This window comes from Octopus bimaculoides, chromosome 4 (genome assembly GCF_046866305.1).
Source record: "Octopus bimaculoides isolate indiv1 chromosome 4, ASM4686630v1, whole genome shotgun sequence".
Classification (NCBI taxonomy): Eukaryota; Metazoa; Mollusca; class Cephalopoda; order Octopoda; family Octopodidae; genus Octopus; species Octopus bimaculoides.
Window position 1 is genome coordinate 15,553,171 of NC_142931.1, and position 20,139 is coordinate 15,573,309.

Consider the following 20,139-nt stretch of genomic DNA (forward strand, 5'->3'; position numbering starts at 1 on the left):
GCTCGACTAAAGGCGGTGCTCCAGCATGGCCACAGTCAAATGACTGAAACAAGCAGAAGAGCAAAAGAGTATCAAGATAAAACAACACAGTACATCACTAATGCTAACACAACACTAATAAACCAATGAGAAAGCGCTACACAGTTGCCCAACCTGTAAGAAATAAGTCAAATCTCCATTAAAATCAGCCCTTTCTATCTTAAAAAAGAAATGGTATATTGAACACTGTAGACATTCCATCCATGATAGTCATGAATGGAATGTCTTTAATCATATGTCTGTGTGAGCAGGGCTGACTTGAGGTCAAACAACAATGCAACATCTACAGCAGTGCTCTTAACCATTTTTTATCAATGAACCCCTTTGATTACTATTTCCTTCTGGTGGACCCCCATAGCCATTCAATGTTTAAAAACTAGATTCATAGATACTTCTTTCAAAATTCCAATTTTGTTATTCACACATTAACATGTGTAGACTGAACTATGTAAAACTTTTGAGATAGAAATTTAGTCATTTCTTACAATACTCATATCACCATCATCATCGTCGTTTAACGTCCGCTTTCCATGCTAGCATGGGTTGGACGATTTGACTGAGGACTGGTGAACCAGATGGCTACACCAGGCTCCAATCTGATTTCAAAATATTTTCATGGACCCTTAATATACTACTATGGCTCCCCAATTTACTATTTTGCTTGCATGGACCCTCAGAATCTTATATGGGCCCCCTGGGGTCATATGGATCCTGTCTGAGAACCACTGATCTACAGTAATAAACATATATTTCTAATTTTATGGTATGGCAGATTAATAGTTATTAAAAAACTAACTTTAATTTCTACAGTAATAATCACATATATTTCCAATTCTATGGTGAGGCAGATTAATGGTTATTAAAAAAGCTAACTTTAATTTTAAAATCTATAGATAGAGATATAAAATAAATCTCTTCACCTGAGTAACCTTGTTTGTTGCCGACGTCGAATAGAAGGATTTGTTTCAAAACTATGCATTCGCCGACGCTTCCTTCCAGTAACAATTGCAGCAGCTGCAGCAACACCAATAGGTCCTTAAAAATTAAGAAAGAAAATAATAATCACTATAACTATATGAGATTTCAATGAAAGAAACCTACAAAAAGAAATCAAAACAAAACAGTAACAGATTTATAATCTAATAGAATTGTTTCATTTCAAGTAAATTTTGAAACAATGAGTTTGTCTAATTGTCCTAAAAAGCAGCCATGTTGGTGACACATGAAAAGCTTTGGTGGTGGTACCATGTAAAAAAACACTGGTGTTGGTTCCATGTCAAAAGTACCCATGCTTGTGCTACATAAAAGGCACCCAGTACTTTTTGTAAAGTGTTTGGCATTATGAAGAACATCCAGCCATAGAAATGTTGCCAAAACAGACAATTGGAACCTGGTGCAGTTCTCTGGCTTGGCAGCTCCTGTCAAATTGTCCAACCCATGCCTGAATGGAAAACAGAAATTATATGATGATGATGATGTGCTACAAGTAGAGTAAATTGTCACACAAGTGTGTCTGGAGATAGTAAAAGAAATAAAAAGTAAGATATAATAGAAGTTGAACACACTTTCTTCAAACACTTAAAACTGCAATAAATGTCCTATCATCACTAAACTATAACGGCATTAATTTATCATCATCACCATCATCATTTTAATACCCGCTTTTCTATACTTGCATGGATCAAATGGAATTACTTCCATTTTCTTCTGCTCCGTTTGATGTTCAAACAGGACACTGTGCTTAATAAACAACAGATTCTATCAAAAGTTTAATTACCAATATAAGTCCTTCCCTCACCTCTTTCTCCTTTCCTTTACATGTAGTTTATCTGATTGGTTTATTATTAGCAAAAGTGAATTTTCAAATTATTTCTCTGACAGATTATGGTCAGTTTGGAATAACCAAGTATAGAAACAACATTTACCAGCAGCAGCCAATTGAGTGGTTACGTCATCATTCATAGTATTTGCAAGTAGATCTGTTTCATCAAAATGAGGGCTATCTGGTGAACTGGATTCACTCATATCATCACTAAGCATGTTTGCACACATTGGAGACGTGCTCATGTTAGTCATTGCATTAACAACTCCACGAACACTTACAGAAGAGGAGTTCGAACTGTTCATTCTATTCTTAACAACCCTGCAATAAAAAGGAAAAGTTTTCAAGAAATTAAAGAATCATCACATAGCTCTAAAAACACATTTTTCTCTACAGGTGAAAGGAATTTTTAAAATAAAATCTAAAGATCAGAAAATATTTGCAGCACAGAATTTTGTCAGTGAACAGGTCGCGGTTTCAAAGCGACGAAAATATTTTGACAAATTAAATTTAAATGTTGAAGTGAATCTAACGGATTTTGTGTGTTATTTTAAATGGCTTATAAACACCTTCCACACTGCAATTATTTTAATTACACTTGATTATATATTAGAATCATTATCATTTAACATCCATGTCAGACCCGTGAATATTCTAAGAATTTAGAAATTTCGAGAGACATGAAATAAATAATTTTTAACAGAGGAACTCAATGTAGATAAAGCTGTAAATGATGGTGTGTGGAATATTGGGTTAAAGAAACCAAAAGTCAGTAATTAAACTTTTGGCAATTTGTTGTTTATCAAGCACTCGGATGGAAAAAGACAAAGGCTGTCCAAATCATTAAACCAAAACAATTCTAGCCTTTGACATTTTTTCCATCCAAAGGTTTTTAACTCAATGTTCTACACACTTTCATCTATAGCTTTATCTACTTCAGGCTCCACGGTTAACGGTAATATACTTCATATTGAAATATATTTCTTGTCTTGCTCTGAAAGATTATAGAGGGTTATACTGACTTTGTGAAGATATGTAAGTTTAAGAACCAAAGTATTGTAATTTTTTAGTAGTTAGATCTCTTTCATCTTCAGAACCATGCATATTTTCTCATTGAGAATATTTGGAGAAAGCTTTGATGAAATCTTACTTCAATTAGACTAGATTTTATCAGAGAAGGACTAATAAAATAATATATTATTCAATTCAACCATCTCAAAGTTGGTATTTCCATTTACTAACTGCATAACATGACATACAGGCCATACCTTCACAAGAATTTGGATTGGCTCACAAAACTTCTGTGAACTACTTCCTATTCTGAACAATGAGAAGTGTACATTTATATAGGAGTAGGTACTTCTGAGTTAGCTAAATTTTGTCTGTAAAGATAGAAAACTGCAGTCATCTCACTCAAAATATAGCGTTACAATTGGATGTATATGCTTAGCAAAAGTTTTGGCCAGAATCAAGAGACTACTTTGGTCTGTTTGATGCAGAAGTTGTCAGATGATTCATGTTGTAGCAGTTTCATCATCTACAGATAACAGAGGGTGACAAGTAACTAAAGAAAGACTCATTTTTTTTCTTTTCTTCAATTGAATAGTATCTTCAAGATCTCCAAACAAGTGTGGCAATATCAAGTGTGATCTGAAGTATTTATGAAAGTAGACAGACAAGTGACTGAGAAGAACGAAGGAAGATATATAACAATGAATTGCTTTAATGGTATCAAACCCTCGTTTATTAGGAGCTATTGCAGTAGTAATTATAGTATCACTATCTAAACTAAAAATTTGAACTCAGAATGTAAAGACAGACGAAATATCGCTAAGCATTTCGCCTGGCGTGCTAACGTTTCTGCCAGCTTGCTGCTTTGAATTATATTTATTATAATCAATGCTAATAACCTTGTTGCATTATTGAAGATTGGGTTTTCACATTTGCTTGTACCAATCTTAACCATAAAAATCTATGTATTTCCTCCAGGTCTCCTTTTGCTTCACTATTTTTCACACCTTCTCTAGGATACAGGTAGGTCGCATCATTTGATAGGGTAAAAACCAGTTTTTCTGCTGGAATACAAAGACATAGAATCAATTATCTCAAACAACCTGAAATCCACATAAAATTTTTTGAAATTAAAATATAATGAATTAGTACAAAACTTTGTTTTTAATCAAACCAAATTGAATCCCACATCTTTCACAGAATGTTATTAACAAAAACTATTTATTTGTAACAATATAATTTTTCACACATACTTGTGTATATCATACATATCTATTTGGTGATTCCTTCATTGCTATTTTGGCAAGTATGGTGAAGTCTAAGCTTTACTGAGGAGGTTCAATAAGACTGAAACCATGCCAAGAGTTATCTCACATGCTTAGTAATGTTTCTTTTGACAGGGAAGTGTTTGGTGGGGAGAACATACAATTAATTAAATCAATCTCAATATATTACTGACAATTGTTTTGTTGTTGTTGTTCAGCTCTAGATTACATAAAGGCCTTCAGCGTTAGCTCAATCAATGACGTTATATTGAACCCGTAAGAATAGAAAACTAAGTCAAATTAACTAGGACTTGAACTCAGAACAGTGGAAGAAAGCACGAAATAACGATTTCTTACAAAGATATTAAACTTCAGAATTATGAAAGAGAAATTAAGACTTTATGAAATTCATTAACTGCTAAAGTAAAATAAATGGGCTTCAAACGAGAACCGAAATTGTGCTGCAATCTTCTCTTTTTATCTTGGGGGAGGGAAGGGGTGAGGACGATGACGATTAGCTATCTCGAGACCGAATATGGAAATACCAGAAAATGACTCAACTCTCCCATCACTTTCCTTCTAATCAGTGAAATAGCTTTTAAAAAAAAAAATTTTAATTCAGAGACAAGAAACCTTTTTCTTACTTAAAAAAAAAAATTTACTGACATGCAATCTCCTTGATTTCAAAAATAAAATCTTAACCGTTCAGAAATAAGGAGTTATTAAAACAGTTCAGGAAATATTTTAGAATCTTGAAGTTTTCTTTTTTTATTAATTAACAATCCAGAAACGGCTTAATATTTTTTTTTAAATCGATTCCTGTAACAGATCTTTATATAAATAAATGACAATAGCCGATATATTTTTGAAGTAGTGACATCTAAACTTTTGAGACATGCAAATTTTTACTATATTTATGATAGGAAAGTAGAGGTGTTAAGACTCATGAGCGTAAGATTTTCGTTTCGATTCCACGACTGGGCGATGCGTGATGTTCTTAAGCGAAACACTTCATTTCACGTTGCTCCAGTCCACTTAGCTGACAAAAAGGAATAATCCTGAGACAGACTGGCGTCCCGTCCAGTGAGGTTTGCATGCGCCACGGAAACCGACCCTGAGTTTGTATGGCTCGGGAAGGATCTTTACCGTATCTTTTTAAGGCGGTGGACTGGCAGAATCGTTAGCAGGCCGGACAAAGTGCTTAGCGACATTTCGTCCGTCTTTACGTTCTGAGTTCAAATTCCGCCGGAGGTCGATAAAATAAGTACCTGTTTATCACTGAGGTCGAAGTAATCGACCTCAAAGCCCCACCCCACTGAACTTATTGGCCTTGTGCCAATATTTATGATAGAGAGAATAAAAAAAACAGCATCATAAAAGAAGTTTTAATTCTGCAATCTTTTAAATAAAATATCAATTTAATATATTTAAGTAGACACAAAGACCAAATTTGTCAAAGATTTCGATTTTCAGCAATACTATTCCGTGTTTTACACTTTCACTTCAGCTTGACATACGATTTAAATAAGAGCGAAGGGAAACAACTCAAATAGACTAATGGGTTAAATTTAAACAATTAAGTTTGACATTTCCCTCCTAGTTGGAGCAAACAAATAGCTGTACGGAAAATCTTAAATTTCAATGTGAAGTTATTTTAAAGGAAGAAATAATAGATCTTTATCCTAATAGACCGGAATTCGCGTGGTTTGCAGACAAAAAACTGGTTCAAATCTATGAATGGAATAAGCTGATTTATTATTAAGACTGTATTGCTGAATTCATTTATTTGGAGCAGTTTGGTGAAGAAATTCTGTTGCTTGTCAGTCATTAATCCCTTTCATTTATTTTTATAAATAAATTTCATACAAGTTCATATCAGTTGGCTCCATAAAATAGCAAACATTGCAAAATATGCTTGTTTACAAATCGTTTCATCATTTTATAAATTAGTCTTGCTGCCTCTCTCTATATAGCATGGCATAAGAACTAAGTGTTAACTAAATGCAAACAAAATATATTTTTATATTTATGTAGTTACAATGCAAACGAAATATAATAATAAAAAGCAAAATAATGATTTTTTTAAAATCGATACTAAAATAAATGACAAAATCCGAAGAAACTGTGTATAAAAAGTTACAGGGGAGTGTTTAATTCTGAAACTTGATCTTAACTATATGCTGTGAGAAATTTGGCTGCTATTTCTAATGGGTTAAGCAACCATACAAATGTTCTGGAAGTATCTTCGGTGAGTGCAAAGTAAAAAGAGTGGGAATGTAAAACATTGGAAATTGTTAAATGTGGAATGAAAAGTGAATCCTTAAGGTGCAAAATCGGATGAGCAATTCCAAAATTACTGTGGTCCTCCAAAGGAAATCTGATTGATGTACAATTATAAAGATCTGCGGTAATATATCTCCACTTAGGAAAAAAGAGATCCAACAATATAATGAATGGGAATTCATGAATTATTTACCAATGTTGACGCTGTGAAAAGTGATTTAAATGAATGGCAACATTCAGGAACTATTGATAAATGCCCCCAAGGTATAGCCACTGAAATTCTAAGCAAATTAGGCAAAGAGTGAGAACTGGAACTGAGATAATTGAATTGCTGAGGGTCTAGTCTTGATTTACCCAAGAATGGATTGTTTCTGGCTCCATCATTTGGTCGAGTATAGGGCGATTTAGAACAACTTCGGTTATGATCATAGTGTCGTTAACAACTCAAGAAATTTTGGTAATCTAGAAACTGGAGTCTATAAGAATAGAGTCTAAGCCATGATGCGGTCGGAGGCAAAGATAAAAGGGACAAAACGTAATGAAACAACAGACTATTTTGCAGAATTTATATGGTTCGATGAGTCGCCAGTAACATCAATTCAATCTTTGTGAACTTATAAACATTTTTTAAATACATTTCGGACTTCTATTTAAAAAACAAAAGCAGAGAAGAAAATTTTTCCCTCGTTTACAACTGACTATTAAGATTGTTTTTGTTTTGAAAACCCGCATAACAATCTGATTGATTATTTAAAGGAAAACCCCTAAACTCTGAAAATGTATTGGTGTAATTCAAATATAATTAGGTCAAAGGTGAGAGGGAGTCAGAGTAGTGTTAATAAGAGTGGGGGGGGTCTCAATTTAATGTTTTGAAAACGAAAAATAGGTTTCTAGGAAAGCAATGAAAAAGTGTTCGTATGTGATATATATATTATGCTGAGCAGAGGGTCTTGAGCTCGATATCTGCTGACCCCTCAAGGATCATTTAGTGATTGATTTAGATTGGTTGAGTAAAATATTCAAACTATTTTATTACATGACAACCGGAGAAATGGATACGTGAAAGGAAGAATATAGGTGTGGTCATTCGTGCCACACAAACTGACAAGAGAATGACGACGATGGTGTGATGCGTGTATGGACGTATAAAACGAGATGAATTAGTGAAATGAGCGATTAGAATTGATTTTGAAATTGTGTGCACGCACAAGGAGAAATAGAAATAGAGGGAATGAAAGAGAGAGGGGAAAAAAATGAGAGAGAGAGAAGAGACAAAGAGATAGTGATGGAGTGAGAGGGCCGCCGGTAGTGGTGGCGTTAAGGATTGGGGATTGCGACTGCGCTTGGGCTTGCGCGAAATGTAGTAAACATAGAGTCGCGCCGGCGACAGCACGTTAAACATATCTCTCTCGTTGCTCGTCTCTGATGAACAGTTTCAACGGCATGGAGGAAACGAATTTGCCCGAAACAAAATACCTACGGATCAATGTGTGTGTATGTATATATAGACATCAATATGTCCGTCGGTCTGTCTATATACATCATTACAGACACGCGCGCTTACCGTTTCACCGAGTCGTTACAGGTCAACCAAGCAGGGCCTAGTGAAATATCTTTGCTGCCATACGATCTCCGAGCGATGGAAGAATATGTATTACTGAAATGAACAGCCCGTTTTGTCTCTGTTAACTCTTTCAGTCGCACCTTGTTTGGCGGAGTCAAAAGAAAAATGGACGACATGAGAGGATCGTGACGTAATTCGTCTTTCAAAGGATTCAAGAGTCAAACAATATCTCAGGTAGGTTACAGGATAAGGGAAGGCTTTAAAAAATATTACTGTTTTCATTGGTACAAATTAATATCTTTCCTAGATCCCATTTTTAGTGATGTGTATTATATATATCTTATAAACCCATAAACTGAAAGCCACAACATACGTGTGTGAATTGGAGGATGCTTCGATAAATATGCAATTTACTTGACGAATTCTTTCATTCTTTACTACGATCACACCTCAAATGATACGCTGCATTGTCACTGTTAATAGATATTTATACAAAGAAATCGCTTGCCTGACAGTTTGACGCTGGAGGTTGTTTGTTTCACTGGTGACTGCAGTTAAGCGTCCATCACAATTTTCCGGGACGAGAAAAGGCGAGCGCGCGGTAATTGAGGGGGGGAGGGAGGTCCGACTATTTTTCATCATTTTTTTTTTTTTTTTTTTTTTTCTCAAACGGATTTTTTAGAAACAGATACTGAGCTGATTCCATATCCTAGCGATCTTACTTACCTTAGTAATACAAAACGGTTATCGTATCAAGTTTTTAATCTTCTCTTACAGGATCACATGCGCAGAACAATCTCAGAATGGACGCCGCTGCACATCTTTGTACACGACTGCCACCTAGAGGCTAAGGGAGATAATTGCTAATACTTCTTTAGGTTACATCTCACACAACAATGAACCTTTATCAATTTCCCTCAGTGTCATTCCGTCACCGAATATTACTTAACTATTTCTTAACATTTATACAAATTTATCTTATATAATCCCTTCTTCGCTAATTACGAAAAAATAACCTGCTCATCTTCTGCGTGTTGCTCAATAAATTTGCCAGTTATTGTAGGCGCTCATCCTCTTTTTATAAATTCCATTCAACATCTAGGTTACCTTTACAACACTAATGTCGCCTTCTCCTACCACTCAGTTATAACTCCTTAATTTGCCCGCTCGCACTTGGTTATTTATTAGTCAAAGGGTTTTACAATCTACAGAATGTTTTGTAAATAACCTTAGAGATCATAGCCTCAGATCGATATTAAATTCGTCCGTTGATTTGATCTTAATATTCAACACAAATGATTGACGTTAATAAGATATTTAAATTTGAAACAATATATATTTTTGGCGGATGTTTCCTCAGTCACCCCTCCCATCAACTTTTTTATATTCATTTGGATTCTTACGCTTTCAGGGTGACTTTGCATTATAATACAAATTGAAAAAATGTCAGTTTAATGTGAAGAAGAGTAATGATGAATAATACTCTAAATTCATATTATCTATATTTTAAGCAAGAATTCTGAAATATAAAAATAAAAGGATGATGATGTCCAGTGAGACTGTGAATGTTAAAGACACTGATTAAAAGAAAGAAAATTAAATCATTTATAATTATATTTTTATTCCTCATTAACGGACGGGATGGGGGAGATTACAAATTCAATTTCTCGCTACAGGACAGAGACTGCTTAATCTGAAACTACCAATAAATATGTTTGGATATGTTAAACGGCATTTTAAGAAATATAGCATCAGATGGGTCAAACCCCAGCCTCCGTTACCACTATCATCTCAGTTTCATTATAACCTTTTGTAAGTCGACGTCACATTTTTGAAATAGTGTTTGTTAAACTAGTTTTGTTTACTAGCTAAATGTCAATACTTGTTCTTTTGTTACATTATCATGAGAATTATTTATCTAACAGAAAACATTCCAGAGAAGCCATTGAAAGGAGTTTTCAAGTGGTTGGTCTATCTGCTAGAAGTAGCAGCCAGATATCCCTCAAAATTATACCATACTTTCTTGTAAAAAAGGAAGGAGGCATTGGATAATGTAGTTTGAGAGGGCGCGATAGTTGTGGCTGGAAAGTCTTTGGACATATACAAGAAAGAAAAACATGAAAACTTAAATATTTTATGGTTTGGTCTGGAAGAGCAGGGGCAGAGCCCATGACCTCTGCAAATCCCTTGAGGATGTGGGTGATGTACTTTTTGACAGGAGGAATTCCAGTGAAGCAACTTGGTGAGAGTTGGGGGTTTAGCAGAAGGGTTAGTGCATGGCCCAGGGAGGTAGATATATGGGTGTAGAGAGGAGATTGAACGATAGTGACCAAGGGGACAGCACATCTGTTCCTTCATTGGGCTAGGGCATCTATGGAACCCTTTGATTAGTATTTTATTGTGGTGAGCCCCAATAGACAGTCGATGTTTAAAAACTAGTTTTATAGAAACTTTCAAAATTCTTATTTTACTTTACACACACTAATTTATGTAGGTTGAACCATGTAAAGTGTTGGAGAAAGAAACCTAGCTGTTTCTTGCAATACATACATCTGGAGCAACTTTTTTTCAGGGACCCTTAAGATATTATTGTGAATCCCCAATTTACTACACACTACAGTAGAAGCATTTTGAATATTCAGTGAAGTCTAAACAAAACAGTTGGTACCAGTGCACAGTCCTTATATCTCTTCATTTCCTGAACTTTAATACTGAGTTATACTAATTACATCTGTGACAAAAATTCATGTTGTATATTTGATCATGTGACCCCCTTGTAATTAAAGATGATAGCTAAAAATTGGAAGCATGTTAAAATAGATAAAACAGGTGAAACTGCAGCATGCTTTAATGTAGAAAGCATCAACTCAACTCATCAGTGAAGACAAAACATAGGTGTGAGTGTGGAGTTAAGAAACTTGCTTCTCAGCTGTATGGAATCGGGTTCAGTCCCACTGTGAAGCACCTTACACAGGTATCTTCTACTTTAGCCCCAGAATTGCCAAAGCTTAGTGGATGGGTTTGGTAGATGGAAAGTGAAAGAAGCCTGTCTTATGTTTGTGTGTGTGTGTTGGCACTCCGTCGCTTACGACGTCGAGGGTTCCAGTTGATCCGATCAACGGAACAGCCTGCTCGTGAAATTAACGTGCAAATGGCTGAGCACTCCACAGACACGTGTACCCTTAACGTAGTTCTCAGGGATATTCAGTGTGACAAGGCTGACCCTTTGAATTACAGGCACAACAGAAACAGGAAGAAAGAGTGAGAGAAAGTTGTGATGGAAGAGTACAGCAGGGTTCGCCACCATCCCCTGCCAGAGCCTTGTGGAGCTTTAGGTGTTTTCGCTCAATAAACGATCACAGCGCCCTGTCTGAGAATTGAAACCGCGATCCTATAACCACGAGTCCGCTGCCCTAACCACTGGGCCATTGCACCTCCACGTTTGTGTGTACCCTTGTCTTGACCTTACATGATGATTGTAAATGAGCATCACCATTGTGCAAGTGATGCTGTTCATTTCCAGTCTTCCGTGGAAACAGGTGAAGGTTGGCAACAGGAAGGGCAACTGACCGTAGAAAATCGACCTCAACATATTCTGTTTGACCCATTGAAAATTGGATGTTCAATGATGGTGAGTGTGATGTAGGTGGACAAATATCACAGCTTATTTAATAGAGCAAAGAGTGGAAATTAATCCTGCTTGCTACCAAAGCAATTACTTCTAGAATACTGGGAGACAAACAAACAACTGTAAAGTGGTTGGTGTTAAGAAGGGCCATCCTGCTATAGAAACGATGCTAAGCTTGACATAGGAACTCGTTGCAGTCTTGTGGCTCATTGGATACTGTAGGTAGAAGGCATTTACTCTTTTACTTGTTTCAGTCATTTGACTGTGGCCATGCTGGAGCACCGCCTTTAGTCGAGCAAATCGACCCCAGGACCTATTCTTTGTAAGCCTAGTACATATTCTATCGGTCTCTTTTTGCCAAACTGCTAAGTTACGGGGATGTAAACACACGAGCATTGGTTGTCAAGTGACGCTGGAGGGACAAACATATACACACACACGTACATATATACGACGGGCTTCTTTCAGTTTCCGTCTACCAAATCCACTCACGAGGCTTTGGTCAGCCCGAGGCTATAGTAGAGAACACTTGCCCAAAGTGCCACACAGTGGGACTGAACCCGGAACCATGCGGTTCATAGGCAAGCTACTTACCACACAGCCACTCCTACACATTTGGTAATGTTAAAAATCAACTTGTGAAAAGAGGGTTTCTAAGTTAATATTTACAGTTAGATGAAACTTCATATGTTTTTAAGTGTTGATTTGCTGATATTCATCATCATCATCATCATCATCTGTTGTCCATGCTGGCATGGATTGGATGGTTTGACCAGGACTAGTAAACTGAGGGACTGCACTAGACTCTAGTCTGATTTGGCATGGCTTCCATGGCTGGATGCCCTTCCTGACGCCAACCACTCTCATAGTGTAATGGGTGCTTTTATGTGCCACTGGCACAGGTGTCACTTTGCATGGCACCTACCATTTCATTGGTGTCATGAAATCGTAGTCATGGCAGAGAATTCGATAATTAGTGATGATTTTTCTGTTGGGCAGTCTTTGACAGTGTACATAGTACCATTAATAGTTTGAATGGTTTGATAAATGCAAAAGAAATTGGGTGGTCAGAATGTGAAGGATTTGGTAATTATGAGGTTCCTACAATGTCCAGAGAACAGGAAACAAGCCAAATGTCAAATGATGTTATTGTCACGTGCATAGTGATTTATTGTCAGGAAAACTAAAGACAACTGGATAAAGTAGATGAAGTACAATAGTTTCTTATTTCTTTACTACCCACGAGGGGCTACACACAGAGGGGACAAACAAGGAAAGACAAACGGATTAAGTCGATTATATCGAGCCCAGTGCGTAACTGGTACTTATTTAATCGACCCCGAAAGGTTGAAAGGCAAAGTCGACCTCGGCGGAATTTGAACTTAGGACGTAGTGGCAGACGAAATACCGCTAAGCATTTTGCCCGGCATGCTAACATTTCTGCCAGCTCCCTGCCTTATTAAGTACAATTATTTCTTTGTGATAAGTCATTTTATAGGAGCAAATGATTCATTAACTCTTCATGGAGTCTTTGCTAACATTTAAATGGCCTGGATTTGCAGCTTCAAGGGTGGGGTCTGCAGCTATTTTTGAAGTTAAAGTGTAAGTTTTGATTGTGGAATTAGGTTTGTAGACTGAATGCCTTCAAAGTGTTGTTGTTTGTATAGCTCTCAGCATCTGGTGTTGACGACTCTGAAGAAACAAGACACTATTTCATTCATGACTTGTAGGATTGAAATAGTTTTAGAGATTGTTTCCCTCTTCTGTGTATGACAATAACAAGTGAGTTTGTGTTCCATTTCATATAGTTGTAAAACAAAATAAAAATAATATTCATTGAGGTCAAGTTTCTAGTATTAGTTACATGTGAAATGGAGTAGCCAGAACTGGCATTCAAACAATTGAGATATTTACAACATTCTCAACTACATATTTATGTGAGAAGGCTTTCACTCAGCTGGGGTTTTTTTTTTTTGGGGGGGGGGGGGGGTTATTACAGAAACAGGATGAATGTGGAATGTGATTTTAATACTGGCGTTTTATTTTATTGCATAGATCTTTCAGTGAAAAGATGAAGCTTAGAAAACGAGTTTGTTGTTAATAAAACCGGTTTGTTGAGCAGACATTTGTTTTTAAAAAAATTCCTGGGGTTTGTAGGAAAAATTGATTTCAATGAAGGTAGGGGTGTTTGGAGGTGAAGTGGATGGGCACCACAGCTGGCAAGTTGACAATTGTTAGTTTTAGATAAAACTGTCTTGTGCTATTCCGTTTCCCTCTGCTCTCACTCAAAATCTTACCTAAGTTAGCTTTACCTCATCTTTTCAGTAGGGTTGAAAAAGTACCAGTCGTTTCCCTCCCTCTCTCATTTGAAGTTGCCTGTTGCCCCACGAGAAACACTGGAAAACCAGACACAATCTTATGTCTTGAGTGATGTGTAGCAATCTATTATGGGAAAGCCTCTATGTTTATGCATTAAATGTATACGTTATAGTTAGGGTTTTACTTGTTGTTTTGCCCCAGACTAACAATGACCATGTCTTTTTTTTATGGCTGCATTAGTTAATATCTCTGTACTCTAGGACAGGCCTGGCCAACTTGAATTACATTGCAGGCCACTTTAATCACAAAGTTTTTTGAGAGCTGCTTGTATACTGACAGAATTTAAATCATTTTGCTTTCTCATGCTATTATTACAATAATGAATGAATGATCGTTGATTCAACATGAAATATCATCATCATCGTTTAACGTCCGCCTTCCATGCTAGCATAGGTTGGACGATTTGACTGAGGACTGGTGAAACCGGATGGCAACACCAGGCTCCAATCTAATTTGGCAGAGTTTCTACAGCTGGATGCCCTTCCTAACGCCAACCACTCAGAGAGTGTAGTGGGTGCTTTTACGTGTCACCCGCACGAAAACGGCCACGCTCGAAATGGTGTCTTTTATGTGCCACCCGCACAAGAGCCAGTCCAGGGGCACTGGCAACGATCTCGCTCGAAAAACCTCATGTGTCACTCGCACAAGAGCCAGTCCATGGGCACTGGCAACAATCTCGCACGAAAGATATCATGTGTCGCCCGCACATGAGCCAGTCCAGGGGCACTGGCAACGATCCCGCTCGAAAGATTTCATGTGTCGCCCGCACATGGGCCAGTCCGGGGGCACTGGCAAACGATCCCGCTTGAAAAAAAAAAAAGGCCTCATGTGTCACCCGCACAAGAGCCAGTCCGGGGGCACTGGCAACGATCCCGCTCGAAAGACCCCATGTGTCGCCCGCACACGAGCCAGCCCAGGGGCACCGGCAATGACCTCGCTCGAAAAACCTCATGTGTCACCCGCAAGCCGGCCCAGGGGCACCGGCAACGATCTCGCTGGAAAGATTTCATGTGTCGCCCGCACATGAGCAAGTCCAGGGGCACTGGCGGGCCTCAAGATAAAAGTAGGACAAGCAAATGTGTAGATTCCCACATTGGCTCATAATTTCTCTTGTTCCCTTTTGACATCTTACTGTAGTAAGATTTTTTAGGTGGAAACTATACAGAAGCCTATTGTATATTTGTTAGTGTGTGTGTATGCATATATATATATATATATATATATATATATATATATACATACATACATATACACACACATGCATATGTGTGTGTTTCTATTTAGGCCAAGTTGATTTATGCTGTGTCCGTCCTGTAACTTGGCAGTTTGATAACTCAGTGGCATAAGTGAGTACGATCAAATAAGACCTTTAAAGACAATGCATGACTGCAGTCCAAATGCTGAAATTGGTGAAAAAAAACATCAATCTAAGTAGACTGTATTTTTCTTATTCAGTCCAATGTTAACGAACAATAAATTTGATTTATTTTTGGAAATGTAATGAGAGAAACAATTTCTCCTCCTTATAGTCAGCACATTCACTCTTTCAAGCTGGGTGGATCCAATAAAGTACCACTTATTTGTATCACTTTAATGAGCGGTGGTACATAATTCATACCGAAACTTAAAATTCTTTTCACTGCATGGTCGGTAGCTTAGAAAATGTACCTGGTATCCACAAGATTTCTTTGATATTAAACCATTGAATTTGAAATATTACAGGTGATTCTTCATCTCATAAATTCACTCCTTTCTTACGATAATGTCATTTAATTTCCATAACAGTCGAAATTCATCACACACCTAATTATTTAATTCTCATTGTTTCTTCTATCTTTTAAACAAAGAGTTTGTTGCATAATACATGTTTAATTCTTGTCCTTTTTTCTTTTTCTTTTTTTGGTCACAGGTACTTTCACAATAAAAAGAGTAAGTAGTACACATCTAGTCCAACTATTAACTCTAATTTATCATACATCATTTAGTACCAATTTCTGTTACTTAACATACTACTACCAACTCATAATAGAACTATTACAAGGTTATATTGTTAACAATGGAAGATTAAAGCTGTTAAACATTTAATGGCAAATATAATTTCAAATGTGAGTTTTCAGGATGCCAGCCTATAAACCAATTGGTTTACAGTTTTCATCCCATCACTAGCACTGATCTCTTTAATGGTGAAATCCATGTAATTATAAATCTTGGACAGACTACAGTTCACTATTATAAGCAGTTTAACTCTTTCATTACTATATTTCTGTTGAAATTCAGTTTTTACTTCAATTAATTTTGAAAATAATGAAGAGTTTGATAAAATTACTTAATCACTATTAACACATAAAGTGCGACAGGCCACGATCCTGGTTGACAGGCCACAATAGATGCATTTAATTTATTGGTGTTTGTTAGGGGTCTAATGTCTCTCAAACACTCCGATATCCCCCAGAATGCAGGAGGACTAATAATTCAACCAATGACTTTTCAGATAATGTAAAATTTGCTACCATTATATACTTTTTTTTATGTGTGCATGGTAGTCTCATTTTCATAAAATGTGCTCAGCAGTCCATGTTATGTAAGTGCAAGTCCCAGCGCTTTATGGGTTAAGTTTGGAACATGAATTAATATGAAATTTTCAGGGAAGGCTTTGATTTAGATCACTTAAACACAGGAATTTGTATCACAGAACTAGGATGATCTCAGGTGGGTTGGTATAAAAAAGGGTAAAGTAATATTATTGGAACATGGTTTCCTAGCTTTCAGTACTAAGCTCAAATCTTTCCCAGGTGAGAAAACTGCAACAAGAAACCATACAGGTGTATTTTCTCCTGACTCTTTGAAAGCCTTTTGAGAACCCTGATAACCTCGGAGATTATCATGTATTATTTATAGTTACATTCCTATAGCGATTATTCATCATGAACTATCAGACCTCCTTGTAAAAAGTTAATTCAAAAGATTCTAACATTGGTGCTACATAAAAATCATCCAATACACTCTATAAAGTGGTTGGCATTAGGAAGGGCAGGCAGCCATAGAAACCATACCAAAACAAACAATTGGAACTGGCTTGCCAGCATAGAAAATAGATGTTAAATGATGATGAATCATTCCTCTGTGATTGAGTTCTTTCTGAAATCTCTCTCTCTCTCTCTCTCTTTCAATAAAGTTGAGATTTAATAAATAAAAAATCATTAAGAAAGCTATTTTTGGTCTTCATTCTTTTTTTTTTTTTAAATACTTTTGTCTAGTAAACCCATTTTGTAGCAATTACTGAATAGAGAAATTCAAACCATGTCATGAAAAGATTATGTAACGAGCTATCTAAAATATCAGATACAATCAGAGAAAAACGAGATTAGCAACACTACATTGGACACCTCAACATGGTCTGAATGACATTGGTGACATTCAGACCTAGACATTAATCACTTAACTGATAATGGTGAAGGGAACTATTACATGCCATGGAAGATAGCACTGGATGAAGGATCAAGTTCATGGAAATCTGAGTAAGTTCAACACAGTGGGGATGATTTTTAATTGCTTTGATGAGGAAGAACTATGCTGTGTCCCTTTTGGAAGGTAGGAAGAAATTCATCATCATCCAGTGTTTTAACTCTGGGTTTTGTACCCGTTAACGGGGGTGGCTGGATCTACCTCAATGCCATAGCAACTGAGGTAGGCAGGTGCATTCCACCCCAAACTTAGGGCTGGCTGGCGCATATTCTCCTTTGCTATCATGAGGCTTTTTAGGAGCTGGATTTTCTACAGGGAGCATGCCCTTGCTTACCCCCAACTTCAGTTTCTAGACATGAATGGTGCTAAGACCAAGGCCTCTACCACGATTTTTAAGAAATGCGGTGGAAAACAAGCTCAGGAATGCTACTCCTTGAGAGTCCCCCTCACCTCATTATAAGAGATTATTCTCAAGTGACAGACCTGTGACACTTAAGGGCCAGATGGCAAACCAGTCAGTGGTCTTAACTTATCACTCAGGAGCAGGTACAGCCCTTCCACACAGTTTCTGTACAGTGAATTTCAATCAGAAGACACTGGATGAACACAAGATTGAACTGGGTACTGTGCATTATCAATGTTTGCTTTTTCTAAGACTAAAGCGTAATTTGAGGGAGATTTATCTGCTATTTCTTACACATCAACTTACTGTTCAGAGACTCCCTCATGGGCTCTAAAACAACTTTGTTTTTGATCCTTGGTGGTGGTCATTTCACTTTGCTTCATGAAAAGCATCAGCATCATTTTTCTTCTCTATTAACATGAAATCTGGCGTCCACACAAGAAATCCAGATATTGCATGGATAAAAAGTAAAATATTGAAAATACATAAAAACGGAAGTTATTTCCATAATCAGCATTAAAAATACTATATAAAAAAAAAGCAATAAAAAATTTGTCTGAAAAAGAAATGGTTTCTCAAATAAAGGCCACCAAGGGGTTAATAGTGATGTTGCTTTTAGTCACTATCTCCAAAATAAAGATGTTAACCCCTTTTCTTATTTACATTTGACTTCATCTTGTTTGTTGTTAACATGTTTCAACTGATATACTCTCCAACCTTTATCAGATGTCTTGGGGAAATTTCAAACCTGAGTTCTCATTCCTAAGGTATTTTTCGATATTATTATTATTAAGGTCACTGCCTGAAAATTGAACTCGGAATCTTGGGGTTAGTAGCCCGTACTCTTAACCACGACGCCATATGCTTGTGGACAATTATGGAGTGAATTTTAAGGTTTATAAATCTAATATTTTCCTATCCTTCCTTAATACCAGTTCCCATATGCTACTCATATCTGCACTTGGTCTGCTATGTCCTAGCATATGTACTACTTCTTTTAGTTTTTGTATTTTCCAGTGGTGTTCTCTGTCTATTACAAGATGAGGACAAATATCTGTCAAATGTAAATAATGTACATAATTCCTCATCTCTCAAATATAGAACTGTATTACCATATTTCTGTTGTGTTCTGTATTTCAATTAATTTTGAAAATAAAGGATTTACTAAACTATCTTGGTCATTACTAAATTTACATGCAGTTTTAATTTAGATTACTTAATAGTGAAAGCTTGTATCATAGAAGAAGGGTCAGTTGATATGAAAAGGGTTAAAATGAAGTATTTCGATTCTAAATGGAGATGGAAACCCAGTTGTACAAGTGAAACAGTAGAATTTTAAGAAACTAGTAATGGTTTGTGTGGGTAAATATTAAGTACAAAAGGTTTGCAAAGTGTAATAAATCATGTCATGAGGAAAAGTCTAATCTTTCAGGCAAAACCCTGTCACAGAGATGAAATGTTTATTTAATAATACTGTTAAATAGATTTGTAAGTTGTGACAATGAGAAAAATATTTTAAGGAGAGGTAATAAGAGGATAATGGCCAACGTAAGGAGATAATGCACAAGAGCTTTGTTATGGAAGTATTTTACAGCATCTGCACAAGAATTGCAGAAATATACTGGGATTGAACCAATCAATTATACACATAAAACAAGTCCCATGATAACAGTGGTTAATAGGATTTCCACTTGAAGTCCTTATTAAAAAAACAAATTTATCTGGTGGAAAAACAAGCCCTTTTCTTTTGAAATTCAACTAATAATTTGAACTGAGCAGAGCCAACAAATAACAGCAATTATAGCGTGAATCTACAGTTTATGGTGGTGACCTGCACCACTGTATGATACCGATTTATAAGTTTGATACGGTATCGAGTGTTATTTAAACCATGCACACAGAAGACATTGGTCACAAAATATGAATTAGTAAGCCCTTCAACTTGTGTTACATTTCATCAAGTCAGCTATTTGCGATTCCCATATATGTTGAACTTGTCAGAATTCTACTCAGAAACAGAAATTTCTATAACACCAAATATATTTTCATTACAAAAGCCTCAAGACACAACACATACATAACCCATGACAGCATACAAACACAGGATCACTGAGGGTACCTTTACATATTCATTTGAGAGTAGCCAAACCAGCCTTAAATCATTGCCCTATCTTAACCATTTAGCATTCAGATTACTCTGTCAAATGTAATGCTTACTTATTCACATTGTTTTGAATTAATCCTGAATTATTTTGTAGCTTTGAAATTTCAATGATATGA

General features: G+C 36.4%; 1 protein-coding gene and 1 long non-coding RNA gene across 9 annotated transcripts in view; one reads left to right on the plus strand and one right to left on the minus strand.

The window, feature by feature from the left end:
• Positions 1-8,883, minus strand: part of LOC106877210 (DNA-binding protein P3A2) — a 23,440-nt gene extending 14,557 nt beyond the window's left edge. For 2 of the 8 annotated variants that reach the window (XM_089350321.1, XM_089350320.1), the window contains exons 1-4: positions 8,493-8,684; positions 3,772-3,933; positions 1,965-2,182; positions 960-1,074 (exon numbers count right to left, since the gene is read on the minus strand). In XM_089350321.1, the coding sequence (XP_089206447.1) occupies positions 960-1,074; positions 1,965-2,182; positions 3,772-3,827 (389 nt within the window). In that variant the 5' untranslated portion in view covers positions 3,828-3,933; positions 8,493-8,684. Of the gene's footprint in view, positions 1-959; positions 1,075-1,964; positions 2,183-3,771; positions 3,937-8,357; positions 8,685-8,710 lie in introns of those variants that run through there. The other 6 variants (XM_014926074.3, XM_014926065.3, XM_052966898.2 and 3 more) reach the window with 6 other exon arrangements.
• Positions 5,680-17,203, plus strand: LOC128247554 (uncharacterized). Its single transcript, XR_008263868.2, has 2 exons — positions 5,680-8,218; positions 15,901-17,203. It is a non-coding gene; the product is annotated as an uncharacterized LOC128247554 (long non-coding RNA).
• Positions 17,204-20,139: the final 2,936 nt, after the last annotated feature.